Source organism: Protobothrops mucrosquamatus, unplaced genomic scaffold, assembly GCF_001527695.2.
Source record: "Protobothrops mucrosquamatus isolate PMUCROS unplaced genomic scaffold, P.Mucros_1.0 scaffold837, whole genome shotgun sequence".
NCBI classification, from domain to species: domain Eukaryota; kingdom Metazoa; phylum Chordata; class Lepidosauria; order Squamata; family Viperidae; genus Protobothrops; species Protobothrops mucrosquamatus.
The window spans coordinates 471,520-491,015 of NW_015387093.1; the positions used below are offsets into that span (position 1 = coordinate 471,520).

General features: G+C 36.4%; 2 protein-coding genes across 2 annotated transcripts in view; both read right to left on the bottom strand.

Moving 5' to 3' along the window:
- Positions 1-888: 888 nt before the first annotated feature.
- Positions 889-10,698, bottom strand: CUNH3orf52 (chromosome unknown C3orf52 homolog). Its single transcript, XM_015818989.1, has 6 exons — positions 10,317-10,698; positions 8,253-8,376; positions 5,976-6,133; positions 5,422-5,492; positions 2,579-2,778; positions 889-1,442 (listed from the first exon to the last, which is right to left on the bottom strand). The coding sequence occupies exons 1-6, from the start codon at positions 10,440-10,442 to the stop codon at positions 1,435-1,437; spliced, it is 687 nt and encodes a 228-aa protein (XP_015674475.1). The 5' UTR covers positions 10,443-10,698; the 3' UTR covers positions 889-1,434.
- Positions 10,699-15,012: 4,314 nt separating this feature from the next.
- LOC107290134 (suppressor of tumorigenicity 14 protein homolog) overlaps positions 15,013-19,496 on the bottom strand; it is an 18,599-nt gene continuing 14,115 nt past the window's right edge. Inside the window, exons 10-14 of the mRNA XM_015818991.1 lie at positions 18,148-18,267; positions 17,813-17,996; positions 17,106-17,380; positions 16,141-16,277; positions 15,013-15,171 (exon numbers count right to left, since the gene is read on the bottom strand). Of these exons, the coding sequence (XP_015674477.1) occupies positions 15,013-15,171; positions 16,141-16,277; positions 17,106-17,380; positions 17,813-17,996; positions 18,148-18,267 (875 nt within the window). The remainder of the gene's footprint in view (positions 15,172-16,140; positions 16,278-17,105; positions 17,381-17,812; positions 17,997-18,147; positions 18,268-19,496) is intronic.

Sequence of the window (19,496 nt, forward strand, 5' to 3'; positions counted from 1 at the left end):
AATTTACAGGAGGTGAGGAAGGGAGGAATTAGCATTTGTTTCACCTGCTGCGATAGAAGGAAAGCCCCCATCTCTGAAGAATTCACACTGAAAGGAAATTCCCACCTATGGGAATCCACCCTGAGTAAATGTTTGCTTTGAAAGATAATTTGTCCATACAGTAGCTTTACTGAAAAAAAGGTCCAAAGTCTACTTTGAACATGCCAGTCTGAGGAAATGTAAGAGAGAACCAAAGTAAAAGCAGATACGGATATACAAAGCAGGTACAAAGCCAGATACAAACATAAGGCCCGAATAGCAAGTTTCTCAGCAGCAATTAATGGTGTCATCCAAAGATTTCTGGACTGATTTAACAGAATCATGAAGATAGGCTTTATATCACTTCAACAATAGCTGGGGAGACTCAACATTGGGAATAGCAAGAGAAACTGAATACAAAATATATATGGGGAAGAGTGTGGAAAGAAAAAAATCAAGCAATATTCATGCAATTGGGAAAACTATGTCACCGTTTTTTTCTTTGGCACAGGGGATTTATTGACATCTTCAGATGCAAGGATTGCTGTGGACACCCAATCTTATTTTTGAGGACATAAATCTTGCAATGTCAGTTACAAGAACTCTTGCAATGTCAATCTGACAAATATATGGAATGTGGAATATTGCTGAATTAGGGAGTTTTCAATTTTAAAAAATTGCAAACCAAGCTCTTCATCTTTAACATTAATAGGGAAGCAGATAAAAAAGGTCCTTCCAAAGAAGAAATATCTTGTTCCTAATAATCTGTCGGGTACAAACAATTTAAAATTATATAGCAAAAAGCAAATATCTATATTTGCTAGGGAATTACCTTTTTTTTTTATTGAAAAAAAATTGGAATTACTGTAAAATATATACAAATGAAAGTAAAACTGACAGACTTGTCCATCCCTACTGTATTTTACACATTAGAATTAGTGTGATTAGCAATCAATTTTGTTATGAATTATTAAAGCCAACACTCTCAAAGCAACGCACATTGTAACAAAAATAATAAGCAATAATAAAAGCAACATTTCTATACAATTGTGGGTGTTGTTTTATAACTTGATTTTATTTGATTTAGCTGACTTGAGTTCAAAAAATGAAGAAAAGGTCCTTCTTGTTATTTCACCAAAAAGAAGTCTCTATACTGAATAGGATTTTACTTATCTGCGATCTGGAACATTTGTCTTCTTATAAAATTGTTGCTTCAGTTTCTTGTACTATATTATGCTCTGATTGTTGTTCAAGGAGTCTATACTGTTGTGCTAAATTTGAATTTGTAAGTGTGCAATTGCTTGATACAGCCATATTTTTCTGCTTTTGCAATATAAAAATTCATAAGAAGATTAGAGGAGTCCTCCAAAGTCACTCTTGAAATCTGTATTCAATTCTTCCACCTGTATTGATGGTTTATATTACTATAAAACAAAAAATATAAGCATTTCAAAAGTATGAAAAAGAAAACACTTCTAAAAGTATTCATTATTAATATGTTTATATCACGTAAATTATATCACGTAAATTACATCCACCATATATATATATACAGTGTGTGTGTGTGTGTGTACACACACACACACACACACAGACACATACATACATACATACATAGAATTAAGGGAGACTCATCAGCCAGACATATCCTTCTGAGATTTGAACCTGGGCTCCTTGCACATTAGGCAGCTCTGTTAACCTCTAGGCCACAGGTTCTTTCTCACTTTGTCAGTTGTGTCAGGGAGGGAAGAGAACAGGGGAAGAGAATTACCTTGAGTGTTTTTTGATGCACCCTGCCGGCCCAAATAAATAAAAAGATTTCTTCCTCCCATATTTGGGCTGACAGGGTGCATCAAAAAACACTCAAGGTAATACATACACACACACACACACACACTTACCAATTGTTATGTAATGTTAGGTATAGATCCTTAACACTAAAAACTATCTCTTAGGTTTATAAAATATTATTTAGTAATTTAAATCAGCAATTATAACCATTAAAGAGAACAAATTAGAATATTGTTTTATATATTGGAAATTCATTTAGAAGTATTTCTCAGCCAGTAGGTGAGATAAAACAAACCAATAACAACAACAATAGTATAAGTGACAAGTAAAGGAGACAAAATTTCAGTGCTTTTAAAAATGCCTTTCTTTTAAATTGTCCCCTTCTATTATTAATAAAGCATCAAGACTGGATTAAATTTCCCTTGCAACAGAGATGTGAACAGGTCTAGGCAGACTTAAGACTTTCCGTACTACAGGTCATCTTGGCACTCAGAGTTCAAAACTCCATCTCCTTTCCCTGCCTTTGTGTTTTTTTAAGGGTCCCAAATATCTGCATTTCTTGGCATTTGAAAGCTTAGTCACAAATATGAATGCAGGATGGGAACCGATTGTCTCGTTGTTTAGAATCTGTTACCAAGCTCAGAGAAGCAAATTTATAGTTCCTAGGATATTGGACCAGAGGTCACAAATTAGCAGAGTATATGTCCTTTAATTTTTTTTTTTCTTAAAAAAGTACATGAACTTATTATTCACTTTCTTCAGCACTTACATTTTATTGTAACAGAAGATGGATCAAGTATTATATCTGCACATTCAGGTATATCCAAGTCAGGGATGCTTTGCTTGTCATATATATTTTGTCTTAAAATATTCATTACAAACTCCTCATTCATTCTATACTTCATGAAGTCAGCACTCTCAGGTGGCACCAAGAATCGCAAGTAGTATGATGCTGTATTGTTTTCTCCACTGAAGGAATGATAGGAAGTGAGAATGAAATGCCAAATGGAAGAGAATACTTGTAGCTCAGGCTTGAACTGCCTTACAAAGGAAGAAGATCATATTTTAAGTCAAAAACAAGCAGTAAACAAAAGTGGCTGAGACATCTCCCTAATTTACCTGTGTAAAGGAAGGGGAGGGAGCACCACACAATCAGACTTGTGGTATTCTATTGTTATAGCTATTGCCAATAAAAATAGCCTTAGCTTCCCTTGATTCTTGGTCTATGTTACCTAGTGGTACATATCTATATAAATAAAAATGTAAATGTTCGTTTGTTCAAAATCTTAAATCTCCGAAAGTTCTTCACCGATTGCTTTGAAATTTTGATACAACGTTGCATTCGAATACGCGCATGTTTTTATATACCTACTGTTGTTGTTCGTCCATCGATTTCGATGATACCTACTATTATATAGATGTCACACCTGTGACAGGTAAAAACATGCTTTTTTTGAAAAACAGCGCCATCTGTTGGACGTAAAAGCAACACACGCTACGATTTTACGATTCCATTTCAATGTTTCCGATTTACGATCCATTTATGATTTCCAAATTTCCAATTTTACGATTCCATTTCAATGTTTCCGATTGCATTGTTAAATTGAATTTTCATAGATTTCGATTTATTTTCATTTTGATTTAATTATTTCGTGTGACATTGCGTTGGAATTGAGCTGTGTCGTTTACCGTAGCATTCATTTCGTGAGTATACTTTATTTTTTTCTTTTACAAGCATTGTGAAATTAAACATATTAGAAACGTGTGCTTTCTCTTTTCTTTCTTTTCCATTTAACCAGACTGAGCCACAGCAACGCGTGGCCGGGTACAGCTAGTAACAACATATTTTTGAAAAACACTTAAGACATGGGAAGTGAAAACTTTACAAACATCATGGCGGAATTGTTTTCTAACTATGGGGTCCTTGGTGATCTCTGAGCTTGGTTGTTTTCCTGCAAACATTTCATTACCAAATGAGGTAACATCATTATGATGAAGTGGCCTAGCTTGGTAATGAAACGTTTTCAGGAAAACAACCAAGCTCAGAGAGCATCGAAAACCTCACAGTTAGAAAACAATTCCGCCATGTTTGTAAGGTTTTCACTTCACATGTTTTAAGTGTTTTTCAAAAAATATGTTGCTATATGTACCACTGGGTAACATAGACCAAGAATAAATGAAAGCTAAGGCTATTTTTATTGGCAGTAGCTATAATAATAGAATATCACAAGTCTGATTGTGTTGTGCTCCCTCCCCTTCTTTACACAGGTAAATTAGGGAGATGTCTCAGCCACTTACTTTTGTTTACTGCTTGTTTTTGACTTAAAATATGTTCTTCTTCCTATCACTTAACTAATGGATTTGGTTTATGTCTGTCAAAGTCATTTTCCTTATTCCCCACAGGTGGTACTACAGTTATCAATGTACAGTATGTCTATGGAAAATGGATGCAGTTCATTTTTACAAGATATGCAAATTGATTTCAGAAATTTCAAACAACTTGATTCTTATGGTAGCTTCCAATATCAATTATTTTTCACAATAAAACTCAACATTTTTGTTCACTGGAGCATGGTCAAAAGGAGGTCTATTAGGCTAGGCCTGCAAGTTTGAAGTCTCTTGAGATCCAGACTCATTGACATATTCTTTCAGAATCAAAGGGCTGAAGCTCTGCATGAACCCAAAGCATTTTCTCACAGTCATGGCTTCAAATAGTATCTACTGGATGACATGTGTGAATCAAATATATACTGTATTCCTTCTCACTATACAAGTAGGATGGAAAAGCTGAAGAAAAAAACCAGTATTTTAAAAAATGTCTAATTTATTTCTTACAGGAGCAATTTAGCAGGACGTTGGATTCTTTAAACCTTTCATATTGGACAAATTTCTCACTTGCTCAATATTGTTCAGTTAAAAGGTAAAAAAGACTGAACAAGTTCAATAACCACTAAACACTGCTGGAGTTCTCTACAATTTACTGACTCATGTAGAATACTGTGATTGACTATAGCAGTGGTTCTCAACCTTTTTAATGCCGCGACCCCAACCGGTCGTAAGTCGAGGACTAAACCGGTCGTAAGTCGAGGACTAAACCGGTCGTAAGTCGAGGACTACCCAACCGGTCGTAAGTCAAGGACTTTCCCTGCCCGGGAGCGCCGTGCATGCGTGGTTCCGCCCCCTGCGCCGGCCGAGGCGTAGCTGGCAAGCGGCAGAGACGGAGCAGGCCGACCACCAGCTGGCCCAGCCCAAGGGAGGTAAGGCACCCGCCGGAAAAGGGGGAAAAAAATGGCGGACCGCCTTGCTTGGCGACCCCCGTGAAATGGTCGATCGACCCAAATGGGGTCCCGACCCATAGGTTGAGAACCACTGGACTATAGTCATGAACAGGATACAAGTGGGGATAGATATACTATACTATGACTTCTGAAATTATGGCTGAAATAAAATGCTCATTAGCATAAATAATGATTGCATTTCAACATACTGCATAGAAAGTCCTTTTTCATTCCATCTTTCTTTTATTTTCCCAGCCCACACATGACAACCAAGAGGAAATTCTTTTCCTAAAATTGCATAATTAAACATATGGGGTTTTGTTACCCTTCGTACCTGAAGGAAATAACTTCAGATGAGATAAAATATCTCCCCAATGCAGGTGAATAACTGTATACATCCTTAAGCTTGAGAGAAAAAAACATTAATCATCATCAGTCTTAGACAACATGGAAAGAACCCTCTCATTTGGTTTGCAATTAACTTAGAGCTATGTACACTTTTAATTAATTTGAAAATCTAGATTTCACTTTTTTATTTACTAGACTAAAATCTGATTTTCTTTTCCTAAGGCAAATATTCACTTTTCACTTTATATATAAAAAGCTTCAGCTTCTTAATAAGTAAAATGCTATTTTCCCTTACATATCATGTCTAATACTCAAAGGGCAAACATCTAACCCAAATATATTACATTATAGCCTACAGATAGGTTTTAGCTGTCTAACAATAAAAAAAAGAATAGTCTGTTTTAATAGTGAAAGAAAATACTCAACGAAAGAATTATTTTGTATATAGTATCTCTGATGATAAGTCTAAGAGTCCATTCCACCAATGTTTTAATTTCACAACAGTCGTAAGGCAGTTCTACATAGCTAAAATGAACTTACCCTCTTATTAAGATTTTTAGAAAACACATCATATGCAGATTCTGAGAGTAGCACATTAGAATTTGAACATTTAATGTTTGCTCTTCCAAAGAAATTGTGTTGTTCACCACCTGCAATTAATTCAGAATCCCAATATTCATCTTCATCTATGTAAACCACTAAAATAACAAAAGGGGATAAATTAGTTAATAATTCAGGCACATAGCCTAAATACGACCATAGGAACTCAGAGTCTTTTATTTCATCCAAACCAGAAGTCAACACTTTTTTTAAAATTAGAATTTGGAGAATAAGTAAAAGTTGCCATGTGGAGAAGCAGCTTGCCCATTATCTAAATAATTACTAACTGGAAGAGAAGCTATTATAGGTAATAATTGCCTATTATCTTCTAAAGATCTTCTAAAGCTCCTCCCAGTGCCATAGATATTGCGTCATCTATCTGCATTCTGACTATAAAAAGAACACTGTCCATGGTAGTGGGTTTGGTATTAAAGAGGTTAACCCAGTGGTGGCGAACCTATGGCACGGGTGCCAGAGGTGACACTCAGAGCCCTCTCTGTGGGCACGTGCGCTGCCGCCCCAGTCCTAGGCCTTCAGCTGGGTTTTATAAAACCTTTTTGCTTTAGGCCTCCGCCACTGTGTACAAAAAAAAAAAGGTTCGATCAATCAGTCAATTTCAACTTTTCACGGGGAAAAAAAAAGATCTGGCAAAGTTGGAATTGATTGATTGAACTTTTTAGTCCCACCCAGTCTGCCGTTACCACCGCAGCCACGCCCACCCAATTGGCCACACCCACCCGGCACCCAACGATGCACAGGTGGGTTTTGGGTTGCAGTTTGGGCACTCGGTCTCTAAAAGGCTCGCCATCACTGGGTTAACCCAAAGTTGGGTTGGACTTTTAAAAATCTTCATTTGATTTCATAATAAACTGGAGGGTGTTCTTTGTGTGCTTAGCTGCTTCCCATTACCTTTCCCAGTTCCTGTCTTGGAATGATCCTATTTATATGCAATCAACAAGACAGAGGCTTGTTTTCACTCCTTTTTGCTTGCTACTCCTTCTCATTTACATATATTTCCGAACCTGGGTCCTTGATTTGAATTGTTTCCCTCCCCTTCACTTAAGATTCCACGCATTCTTGGATCTATTCTGTATTTTGTAAAGGTGACTGGTGGAAGTGTTTGTGAGCAGATACTGATGATGATTGTAGGTTTTCTATATTGCAAAATTATCTGTAAAGTTTATTTTCATTGTGGTTTTATATGTTTATATTTATAAATTTATAAATATTTATATATTATTGTATTATGGCTGGGGGGGCAGTACGGTGGCTCAGTGGTTAAGATGCTGGGCTTGTCAGCTGGAAAGCCGGCAGCCCAGTTTCAAGCCCTCAGCGCCACATGACAGGATGAATTCCTGTTCCTGCTCCAGCACCTGCCCATCTAGCAGTTCGAAAGCATGCAAATGCAAGTAGATAAATAAGTATCACTTTGGTGGAAAGGTAACAGCGCTCTGTGACATCATGCAGGCAACATGAGAGTGGAAATGTGTTCAGAAAGCACTGGCTCAATGGCCATAAAATGGAGATGAGCACTGCCCTCTATGGTCGGCAACGACTAGCAGAATAAAATCTGCAGGGATTCCCTTATCTTCATCTTATGGCTGGACTGTGTTCTGTTGAGGAGTGGGTTCTAAATAAAAATTGGTTTTTAATGGATAGAAACCGCTTCTCTTTTCTGATTTTATTAATGATTTCGTATTACGGGATATATTACAAAATAATGGGAGAGTTGAGAATGGAACTTGATCTCCAGCAAATAACTTAATAAATACTTAAAAGTAATTGGCACCATTGGGTCAGTTTAATGTTAACAAAAATAGATAGGGTGGTATTAGAATGCTTTCTCATATATACACATACACATACATGCAATATATATTTGCTTTAAAGTTTATTTTGCCTTATTTTAAAAAAATAACCTTTGCGCTAGTGTTATTTTATGTATGTGTTCTTTTCTCTTTGTTTTTATTTTTATTGTTTTACGTAATTAAGGAAAGTTTATGTTTTATGTTTGGATAATATGTGTCAATATTAGAAAAAAGAAAATATCTTATAAACTGTATTCCCTTTTTAATTCCACTTTATTATTAAAGTGTTTCTTTACAATTCTGTCAGTAGCCGTAATAAAAATATTAATTAATTAATTCATTCCCATCCCCAATCTTTTGACCTAATTATATATAGAGATATAAAATCACATCCATAAAGAGTACAAACCTGAATACAAAATTAAACTTAAAATGATCACAAAGATCAACAATAGAAAAACAGATGTTATAATCATCCAGAGTTTGCATTTCCAAAAAATAATTGAAGAAGGTGATTTTAGGCTGCTTGTCTCCTAAAGATACAAAAGAATTAAAAAATGAAAAGCATATTTATATTCTTAAGTTTAAAATATTCAACCAGATATACTCCATAATCTTGATGGAACAAAGGAAGGTGTTTTTCACTACACCATTGTTCCACATTTCTGAACACATCTTTGCTGACTGATATGACTTCCAATGTTTTAAACCAAGGTTTTAGCCAGGACTACCTAGTTCCTTAATAAAAGAACCTGGAATATTTTGATATTCAAAGCAAGCATAGTACTACTCAATAAGGAAATATTGAGTAGTATTGAGTATTTTCCCCCAATAAGGAACATACTGTATCATACTAAGTCAGTTAATTATTCCACTCATCCCAGTGTGATCAACAATGTCTAGAAACAGTTTTTCAAAGTTTCAACAAAACAGAAATGATAACATGCATCGAACAGGATTGAAAAAATTAAATAAGACAAAAGGCTTTATGGAAAACAATAAGAAAAGGGAGAAGATATATTTAAAAATCAAAAAAGAGACATCCTAACTTCAGCTCTAATAAGCAATAGGAATCAAGCTTGCTAGACTATTAACATTCTGAGCAACACTAGTATTGGCTTAACCTAATCCAACATTTAATACTAATCCTACTCTAGCCAATTTTCTTTTTACTCCTTGGAAATAAGTAAAAATCAACTGCAGTCAGTTTGAGCAATAACAGGTGTAATACAAATCAAAGTCTTGCAACTTTGAAGAAAGTGTCGGAGGGACACGGTTTCATCTTTTTCAATGGGATAACTATAAAGAAAGACCATAAGAATGAGAATGTATTTTATTTCATTAATTTATTTGATTTTTTTCCCCACCTTTATTATTACCGGTATTACTTTATAATAGAAGTAACTCAAGGTGATGTACATACCTAATACTCCTTCCACCTATTTTCCCCACAACAACTTGTGAGGTGGGGTGGGCTGAGAGAGAGTGACTGACCCAAAGTCACCCAGCTGGCTTTCATGCCTAAGGCAGGACTAGAACTCACACCTTCCTGCTTTCTAGGCTGGCACCTGATTTAGAACCAGGACCACAAATTGCTTCAGCTTGTGGCTTGAAGCAGCTAAGAGACTGGGGTAGAAGTCCTGACTCTGTCCTGCAGTTTTCTGGTAATCTTGGACCAGTCGCCCATTCTCGAGCTGCCTACCTTATAGGGTTAGTCTTCTAAGATAAAACAAGGGGAAACTGTCTGTGAAGCCACCTTGAACTCTCAGAAAAAAGGAGCATAGACACTGAATATGTTCTTATCTTTCTAAGCCTATAAGCTAAATAATTACTATTATGACAGATGTGGGGAAGAACTAGAATAGTTGCTTGTCTTCTGGCTTAATGGGAGATAAGTGAATCACTTTGACATGACCCTGCAGTCCAACACAGTTAAAATGTCAGAGCTTAGAAAAGTGCCTCTGGTTAACAAAGATGTGCACTATTCTACTAGCGCAGTGTTTCTCAACCTGGGCAACTTTAAGATGGATGGACTTCAACTCCCAGAATTCCCCAGCCAGCTTTGCTGGCTGGGGAATTCTGGGAGTTGAAGTCCATCCATCTTAAAGTTGCCCAGGTTGAGAAACACTGTTAACTAGCGAAATAAATATATATCCTCCGATTGCAAATTAAACCTAACATGAGCAGCATGGTGAGAGTGTAAATAGTTGCCTCGATACTACACGTAGACACAGAATTGACTCATCCACACCCTGTTGGTTCCCAGTAGATTTCATAACTCCCCCCCGCCCCGCCCCCCCCATACAGCGTTAGAATTACTGTAAATTTCCCAGGCTCAATAACTCCGAGTAAATTACTTCTTGCGCTAAACGGGACGCTGATCAAGTAATTTCCTGTTTTGTTTTTGGGAACAAACAAAAAAATAAAACTTTCCAAAAATAAAAAAGAAGAAGCGAAGCACGCAGTGGCTTACCTCGGCGGCGCGAGGGGCTTCTTGCTGCAGAAGCTCCCCTCTTTCTTCCCCTCTTTCTTCGTCTTTTCGGCGTAACTCAATGCCCGGCTGATTTTGCGCGGGAACAAGGCCATTCCCTGCTTCCATGGTTGACTTAGTTTTTTCAAGATCATCGGCTACGTGAACGGGGAAATAACTGAGTTTCCCTTACATGTCCAGACTCGATTCCGCTGATAGAGAAAGTGGAAGAAAATAAAAGCGAAAAATAGATTTGGGCGCCAGGGTTGCCATGAATCAGGGATGATTTGACGGTAAAACGAATAAAACGATGCAATGTCCGGTAAAGGTTTTCCAAGATGCCAGTAAAAAAATCAGTAAGGAAAGAAGGAACCTCCCGTTCTTTCTATCGAGTCCAAAAAGCAACCTTTCGCTCACAAATTGCGCAAGACTGAATTTTCCGGTTCGACCGCCTTCTATACAGCAGGTAGCTTAATCGAAGCGACTCAGTCTTTAGTGGAATGACAAAACGAAAGGTCACGCCTTTGCTAGGCTAAAACAAAAGCACTGAAAAATGATAATTTTAACATTAGAAATAAAAAAATTAGAAGCAAGGGTCAATGGGACTGCAGCTTAAAGGCAGACAAATTCAATCCCCCAAAAAGTGCTTTTCCAAAAGGCAACTGGGTTTTCCTTATTTTTTCCTTGAAAGCGTTTTGCTTCTCATCAAAAAAGTCGTTGGCTCTCTATAAATCCTTCCGTTCCCCACCATTCAGTCAGAACTGATAAGAAGCCAAAAGTTTTCAAGGAAAAAAAAGAAAAGAAAGTACAGTTGCCTTTTGGAAAAGTACCTTTGGGACAACCATAACATGGATGGTTGAGAATCTCCATAGATATTTAGACACATTTAGTTTAGAGTAACAGCTTTTTGTTTAATGGCAATTTAATGGGTTTTTTTTTCCCTAACAAAGATATGAAATTCTACACCAACTTTTATTAACTAATTCCCTGAATTTATGTGACACAGTTTCTTAAACTCAATGGCACTTGCTTGGGAAGGCATGCATGAATTTGGCTAAAAGCTTATGGACAATTACTTGGAAGAAAATTCTCTTAAATTCATTGGATTTACAATCAATCACTCAGACCAAAATTCTGGGTTTCATAGGAAGACCTAGTTGCTGCAAGCATCAGCGGCAAAATTGGGAAAAATAAAATGGAATAATACCATCTCCTTAATATATTGGTGTAATTTTTCACAGCTGCAGAATTTGGTGAGAACAAATTAGAGCCATTTCTGTCAAAGCTAACAGTAGTGTCAAAGCTAACAGGCAATTAAAAAAAAAATCTGTCAAAGCCAAGCTATTTTTTCCAAATTGGTGGCTGGGAATTTAACTGACCTAAGTAGTATTTGCTAGGGTTTATTATTATTATTATTATTATTATTATTATTATTATTATTATTATTATTATTATTATTATTATTATTATTATTATTATTATTATTATTTTATTATTTTATTTTTATTATTATTATTGCTGTAGTATCTTAGTTGTCCTTGGTCCCTGTTTCTTTCTTTTTTTCTCTCTCTCTTATTGATTGAACAATTTTTAAAACTTGCTTAGCCACCCAGAGTCAAATATGGAAGGTGGATGGTCATATAAAATGGTTGAATGATTGAAATAAAATAAAATGATTGAAATAGAGATAGACTAGAAGTGAACCTTTTTTCACTAGGGAACAGTTGAAAAAAGCTCTTCAGACATCTTATCTTAACCAGCTAGATCAGTGGTTCTCAACCTTTTTAATGCCGCGACCCCCAACCGGTCGTAAGTTGAGGACTAAACTGGTCGTAAGTCGAGGACTAAACCAGTCGTAAGTCGAGGACTAAACCGGTCGTAAGTCGAAGGTCGTAAGTCGAGGACTTTCCCTGCCCGGGAGCGCCGCACATGCGTGGTTCCGCCCCCTGCGCCGGCCGAGGCGTAGCTGGCAAGTGGCAGAGACGAAGCAGGCCGACCACCAGCTGGCCCAGCTCAAGGGAGGTAAGGCATCCGCCGGAAAAGGGGAAAAAAATGGCGGACAGCCTTGCTTGGCGACCCCTGTGAAATGGTCGATCGACCCCAAATGGGGTCGCGACCCATAGGTTGAGAACCGCTGAGCTAGATGGCAATCAAATCACTAAGGAAAGGCTGTTCTCTAATACAGGGAGGGAGGGAGGGAGAGAGAGAGAGAGAAAAAGAGAGAGAGGGGGAGAGAGAGAGAGAAGAATGTTGACTCTGTTTTTAAAAAGGTGGACCTCTAGACATTTGACACCTGATCAAACAAGTATTTCAGATTATATTCAGAAACATAAATGTATCACAGATATTATCTGCTCCTGGTACATTATGAAAGTTAAAATGCAGACAACTACATTTTAACAAAACTATAGGTTCTGAGATGCCTTTGAAGCTAGCACATTGCAGTAGTCTAATCAGGTAAGCATGAGAACATGAGTGTTACTTTGGCAAGATATTCCTGCAGATAGAACTGCACAGTAGTGGAATTCAAATATGTGAACAATCGGTTCTCTGCGTGGATGCTGCTTCCAGAAGTCCATTCTGGGCCTGGGCCACAAAAAATTAGCTACTGGTTCTGTCGAAGTGGTGCGAACGGGCTGAATCCCACCACTGGAACTGCAACTCTTGATAACTATATATATGGAAGTGTAGCTGGAAGTTTCATTAAGAGCAAAAGTATGAAGTATGTAGCAAAAGTATGGCATCTATATTACTCTGTGTCTGTATGAAACTAAGAATTCATAAATAGCGTTGGTTGCATTTAACAGCTAAGAGAATAATAAATAAAATAATAAATAATAATAAAGAACAAAGTTTTGCAGAAGTTAACAGAACAATCCTAAACTTTAGAGTAAGTATTATATGATGCATGACATCTATATATATTTTGAAAAGATAGATTCTCGAGCCAGTCACTGATTCATTATTCCTTTTATTATTTTAATCAATGTTTTGCTAATATGTATCTTTTGTTTTAAAATAACAATTGCTACTCCTGCCTGCCTGCTAAGGCCATACAGATGATTGAGAGGAAATGAATTTTAATGTGAAGAAAAGTAAAGTTTTACGTTTAGGCAGGAAAAATCAAAGGTACAAGTACAGATTAGGCGAGACCTGGCTCAAAAACAGTAATTGTGAGAGGGACCTTGGAGTCCTAGTGGATGAGCACTTGACTATGAGCCAGCAGTATTCAGCGGCCGCCAAAAAAGCTAACACAATCCTGGGTTGTATAAACACAGGCATAGAATCAAGATCACGCAAAGTGTTAGTACTGCTTTATAAAACCCTAGTAAGACCACACCTGGAATACTTAAACCAATTTTGGTTATCGTACTACAAAAAAGATGTTGAGACCTTGGAAAAAGTTCAGAGAAGAGCAGCTAAAATTATCAAAGGCCTGGAAACTAAAAGATACAAAGAATGGCTACAGGACTTGGATTTGGCTAGTCTAAAGAAAAGAAGAAACAGGGGCGACTTGATAGCAGTATTCCAGTATTTGAAGGGCTGCCACAAAGAAGAGGGGGTCAAACTATTCTCCAAAGCACCAGAGTGCAGGACAAGAAACAGTATTTGGAAACTGCCCAAATTGCAACCACATGACTATAGGTGGTGTGACAGTCATAACTTCGATGATGGATCATAAGTCACTTTTTCTGAGGCCATTGTAACTTTGAACTGTCATTAAATGAAGCAAGGACTACCTGTAGGTTTATGGGTATGCACTTGAGCTATTGCTCCAATTTTGGGTGTTTCTGTCCAATTTATTATTTGTTACAGTTAACATTTGCATATTAGCAATGTGGAATAGAAGAGAAATGGCAAGAAAATCTACCAGGGGATTAAAGAAACAAGGTTCAACCCAACTAACTCCAAAAGGAACTCTGACTGAATGCTGAGATGTCAGCAGTATCCAGCATCTGTTCCAAAGAAATTGACCTTCACTTTCAGCATAATTGTATTTGGCAAAGTTCTATATGTATCTCAGTGATTGATTACTGATATGATCTTAAGAGAAAATATCAAAAACAAGGTGAAAATAGATGAAAATCAGAAGACAAAACAAACCAAGAAATATTCAACAAAATCCTACTCCTCTTTTCCATACTTGCTGATAGAATACCATGAACACCCACATAGTGAAAATTACCCATGCCTTAATTAAATAATTATTTAGTGAAAAAAGCTAAGTGTCAACGCTGCAAATACTGTATATTCTTGCTTTGACAATATGCAGAACTGTCTGGTATTTATATAGTTAAACCAGCAACTGGGAAAGAGGGAGGAGCATAAGGATAGCCCGGGAGAAAGAAACCGGAAGTAAATCACATCTTCCAAGTTGATTGGAAGATGTGAACCATGACCCTACAATAAGGGAATGGGAAATGCTTGGAATGTTATGCGTAACGGAAGAGAAGCCAGACCTAAGCATTTCCACCATGCTGTACTGACGTCTCTGTAACCTTAATAAATGCTTTTAGGAAAAATATGCCTGAAAGTCCTTTTAAGTGTTTCGTTAATCAGACACATGACACTAAGGTTTTTTAAAAAAAAATTAAACAAAAACATCCAAATTGCTTTTTAAAATTGTTTTATACAGTTTATTTTGTACATAGTAATTGAAGGACGTATGGATGCTTTCAGGTTTCTTTTAAGCCATTTGTTAGTTTATGTATTGACGAATCCATTCATAAAATGCTATGACCTTAGTATAAACTCCAGGGCGGTTCTTTCGAGCACATCCTTCACCCCAGCTGACAATGCCTGTAAGGTACCATCTGTTTCCTTTTCCTAAACAGGCTAATGGTCCTCCAGAATCACCCTAAAAGGAAAGGCGGAAGTCTGCTATTAGAAAAAAAAAATAGTTTCATTACATTCTAAACATAGTGACATTTAATTTTGTATTATTGACTAACAGAATGGGAATTTCTACTGAAGATTACGTCGTCCAACTTCCCGGACAATGCAAGATACCCTATAGCATTTTGACAGATAAGTCTAACAAAGAATAGCCTATTCCACAAGCAGTTTGTTATATTAAACTGCTTTCAGCATTACAAATTTGCAATGTTTCTAAAGTTTGGCCTAAAATTCCTTCTTATTTTCTATTGTCATCCATTAGCTCTGGATGAAAATAAAAGCCATTATTGGCTTTTGAAAACAAACAAACCCTTTGTTCCTTTTCAGTACAATTGCTTTTCAGATCTTTGAAGACCATCTCTTTTCACTTTTTCACTTCTCAGTCAAAATTAACAAACACAGGTCTTTAAGCCATTATTCATCTAATTTAGTTTCTAGTTTTTCACAATCTTTGTTGTTTTTTCCCCACATGCAGTCCAGCTTCTCGATGCTGATCTCAAAATGTGCTCAAAATTGACCCAACATTTCAAATGTAATCTGCCTGATGCACAAAGAAACTGTTGATTCTATGACTTACTCTATTCTGAAACTGCAAAAGCTTCTATCTTTCTAGTGTATAATATTTCATCCATTTCTATAAATAATTGTCAACATCTTATATTTAGATGTGAGCTGTCTTTGCATTTTTCCTAATTTTGTGAAATCAGAAAAACATTATTTATTTACTAACATAATATCGCAGAACTGATTCATCACCTTTTAACTTCTACTAATATAACCCTTTTAGGCAAATATTACTGACAGACAAGTCACAGGACTTGTTTTCCTTTCCTTTCAAAACAGATATGTGCAAAGTATTCTTTAATCATTTCATTTAAAAGGCAGTCATATAAATCATGTTTTCTTTACACAGTTTTGTTTTTGGCTTTACCTGACATGCATCAATACCACCATTAAGGTTCCCAGCACAGAGCATTTGAGATGTAATTAGATAATCATAAAGTTTGTTGCAAACACTTTGGTTAATGATTTTCACTTTGGCTTCTTGTAGTGTTTTTGTAAGCTGACCTAAATTGATAGAAACATTGTGTAAGTATAGCATTTGCTACATTCATTTGCAAATGATAGCATAAATTAACCAGGAAATAAACCCATCTGTTGAAAGAGGGTAAAAGAGTCCAAGGCATGCCCAATGTGTTTCTACAGTCGTTGGAATCAAATAGAGCATTCCAAAAGGTGAAGAACATCAACCATTTTTAAGACATCTGAAACGTAGATTGCCACTTGTACCAATTTTTTTTAAAAAGGAGGTGGGAATTGATAATACATCACTGATACTGATTATTGTGGTCCAGAATATATTTCAAACTGGTTGATGGTCTTTCTTCACTTTTCTGGAATGAATTATTTTTGTAACATAAACTGCAATGAAAACTCTCAAGATCTGTCCTATATCTTTGAACTTTTGCTATGTTGTGTTCCTTTATATCAGGGGTGTCAAACTGCCGGCCCACAGGCCGGTTGCATCATACGGAGACTGCGCCCACTCCAGCTCCGGCAATGCATGTGACACGGCAACTTTGACACCCGTGCTTTATAATCATTTACATAGGTACGGTACATTAAATAAATTAAATATAAATGAAATTGTACATTTCTTCAAAATGAAAAATATGTCTTCTAACTGGCATAAGTAATGTCATGCTAAGAACATTATGAAATTATCTCGATCAACTAAGGATATGTTTCCAGAACTGCAATAGATTTTCCTTAATCCTATTAAGTTTAATTAGATCCATAACATTATATGGAAATTGATTTCCAAAGCAACTGACAGTTATGATTCACAAAAAGATACAACAGATTAGGGATACTTGCAATTTGAAATGAACGTACTATTTTCTTTTACAGCTCCCCAGCCAGTTACATAGCAGACAGCTCCATAAATAAATACTCTAGGACTGCTCAGTAAACATATGGGCTGAACCAGCTCAGTGAAAAATACTGGTGCCTCCATTTCCAAGAGCGCAATGTCATAATCTGAGACGTATTGGTCATAATTTGGATGGACTATTATCCTTTTGATGGATCTCATTACTGCTTGATTATTGCTGTATTTGTTTATGCTTTTAATACCCATATATGCTGTCCAGCCAGATGCTATGGAGTATCTGAAAAACAAAGATTACAATTCTCCAAGTAAAAGTTGTCATCAAGGGGATTTATTTTGTAGCAAGTTCTGCCTTGTGGAACACCTTTCTCCTAGAATTTAGGAGGCCTTCGACCTTTTACTCTTCCAGGAAGCTGTTAAGGTTACCATTAGGCTCTGGCATAGTAAGGTTGTATTGATGAATAGATGGAGATGATGGGTTAGGCCTCTTGGTTTTCTCATTTTTCTTATTTTTATTGTCTGTGTTTTTATTATTGTTGTGAACTGCCACATGTCAGCTTCCTTTTAATTTTTGTTTAAAATAAAGAGCGAGGCAGAGAAGAGACAGATATGAATGTGATGTCTATGAGCTAAACAATAGTTAAATAAACATACTACAATAGTCTGCATTAGTATTGTCAGTAATATATGCTTTGCATTACATAATGCATACCTTATAGACTCAGAGTCCTGAAAGCAATGTGCAGCTGATACCAACCACCGATTTGAAATTACAGATCCACCACATATATGACCAGATGTTCCCAGGTGCAAGCTTGCTTGCCATGGCCACTTTCCAGGCCTAGATTCTTCACCACCAACAATTCTGAATTTCTTTATCTGACTCTTTCCACATGCTAAAAGAGAGGTGCTGATTACTTCCTATGAATTGTACAATACAATCCTGAATATGTACAGACTTTAATTTGCATCCCCTGGGAAAAAAAATATAGGAACACCCCCCCTCCCCCCCATGATTACAACTCCTTTCAGATATTCATACATTACCACAATTCATTTCATCAAATCCATCTTCACAGTCTTTTATACCATCACATTCTGGATTTAATTTTTTGGGACATTTCCCATTTAGACATTTATATGAATGAGGTAGACACCCTTTATAGGCTGAAAAAATGAAATAACAGGTGAAAAAATGGTATTTTTTAATTTTCTTTGCAGTTTAGATTTGTGCTCTATATTCCTTCCAGGGGAATAAGGTGGTACATTTAGCACTCTAGCCTCACATTTTTACCTAACAGACCTGTAAGGTAGGTTGGGCTGAGAGATGGTGACTGGCCCAAATCTATAGTTTCTCAGATAGGTTACATATTTAGTGTTTTACAAATATAATGGCATCATTCTGGTTGGATAAACACTGTATTTTATATACCCTCGGTACATGTGAAGAAGGGCAATGGTAAAAATCCAATTATATCAGTGTATTGCTTGACGTGATTCTGCATTTAGATACCCCATGTCTTCACTTAGGCGTCTCTGTGTGTGAATGCACATGATGCTCACAAACACTTATAGCACCTGTTTTATTTATTTATTGAATTCAGACACTGCCCATTGCACTATCCAAGTGACCTGTTAGCAGAGGATTACCTTCTGTAACAATGGAGGCATCACCACCCTCCATTACCTAATATACATTGGAGTTGAGCAGCTAATAAATTTAAATAAATAAATAAATAAAATATGCTTTGGCCAACTTGGTCTGCCCTGTAGCCTTCATAAAATCTAGAGCATGGTTGTCCAACCTTTTGGCTTGCCTGGCCACATTAATTGAGGAGAAATTGTCTTGGGTTGCATATAAAGTATATAATAGAGTTAATGCATATAAATAATAAACTATGTAATATTTTAAATAAATTATAATATTTGTTTAATAATATATTATTATATATAATATAGTATATATAGTATAAAATATTATATATAATAATAAAATAAATAATATTTTTTATTATCTTTACTAGCTGTCGTAGGCCTCATGCAGCCCATGGACCACAGTTGGACATGCCTAGTTCAGACCCTTCATTGTGGATTAAAGCAGCAAAGTACAGGTAGTCCTCAACTTACAATCACAATTGACCCTACAGTTGCTAAGCAAGACAGTTAAGTAACTTTTATCCCATTTTATGACCTTTCTTGCTATAGTCATTAAGTGTATCACTGCAGTTGTTGAGTTAGTAACATGGTTGTTAAGTGAATCTGGCTTCCCCGTTGACTTTGCTTGTCAGAAGATCATAAAAGCCAATGACGTCACTCCGGGACACTGCAACCATCATAAATGTAAGTCAGTTGCTAAGCATCTGAATTTTGATCATGCGATCATGTGGATGCCGCAA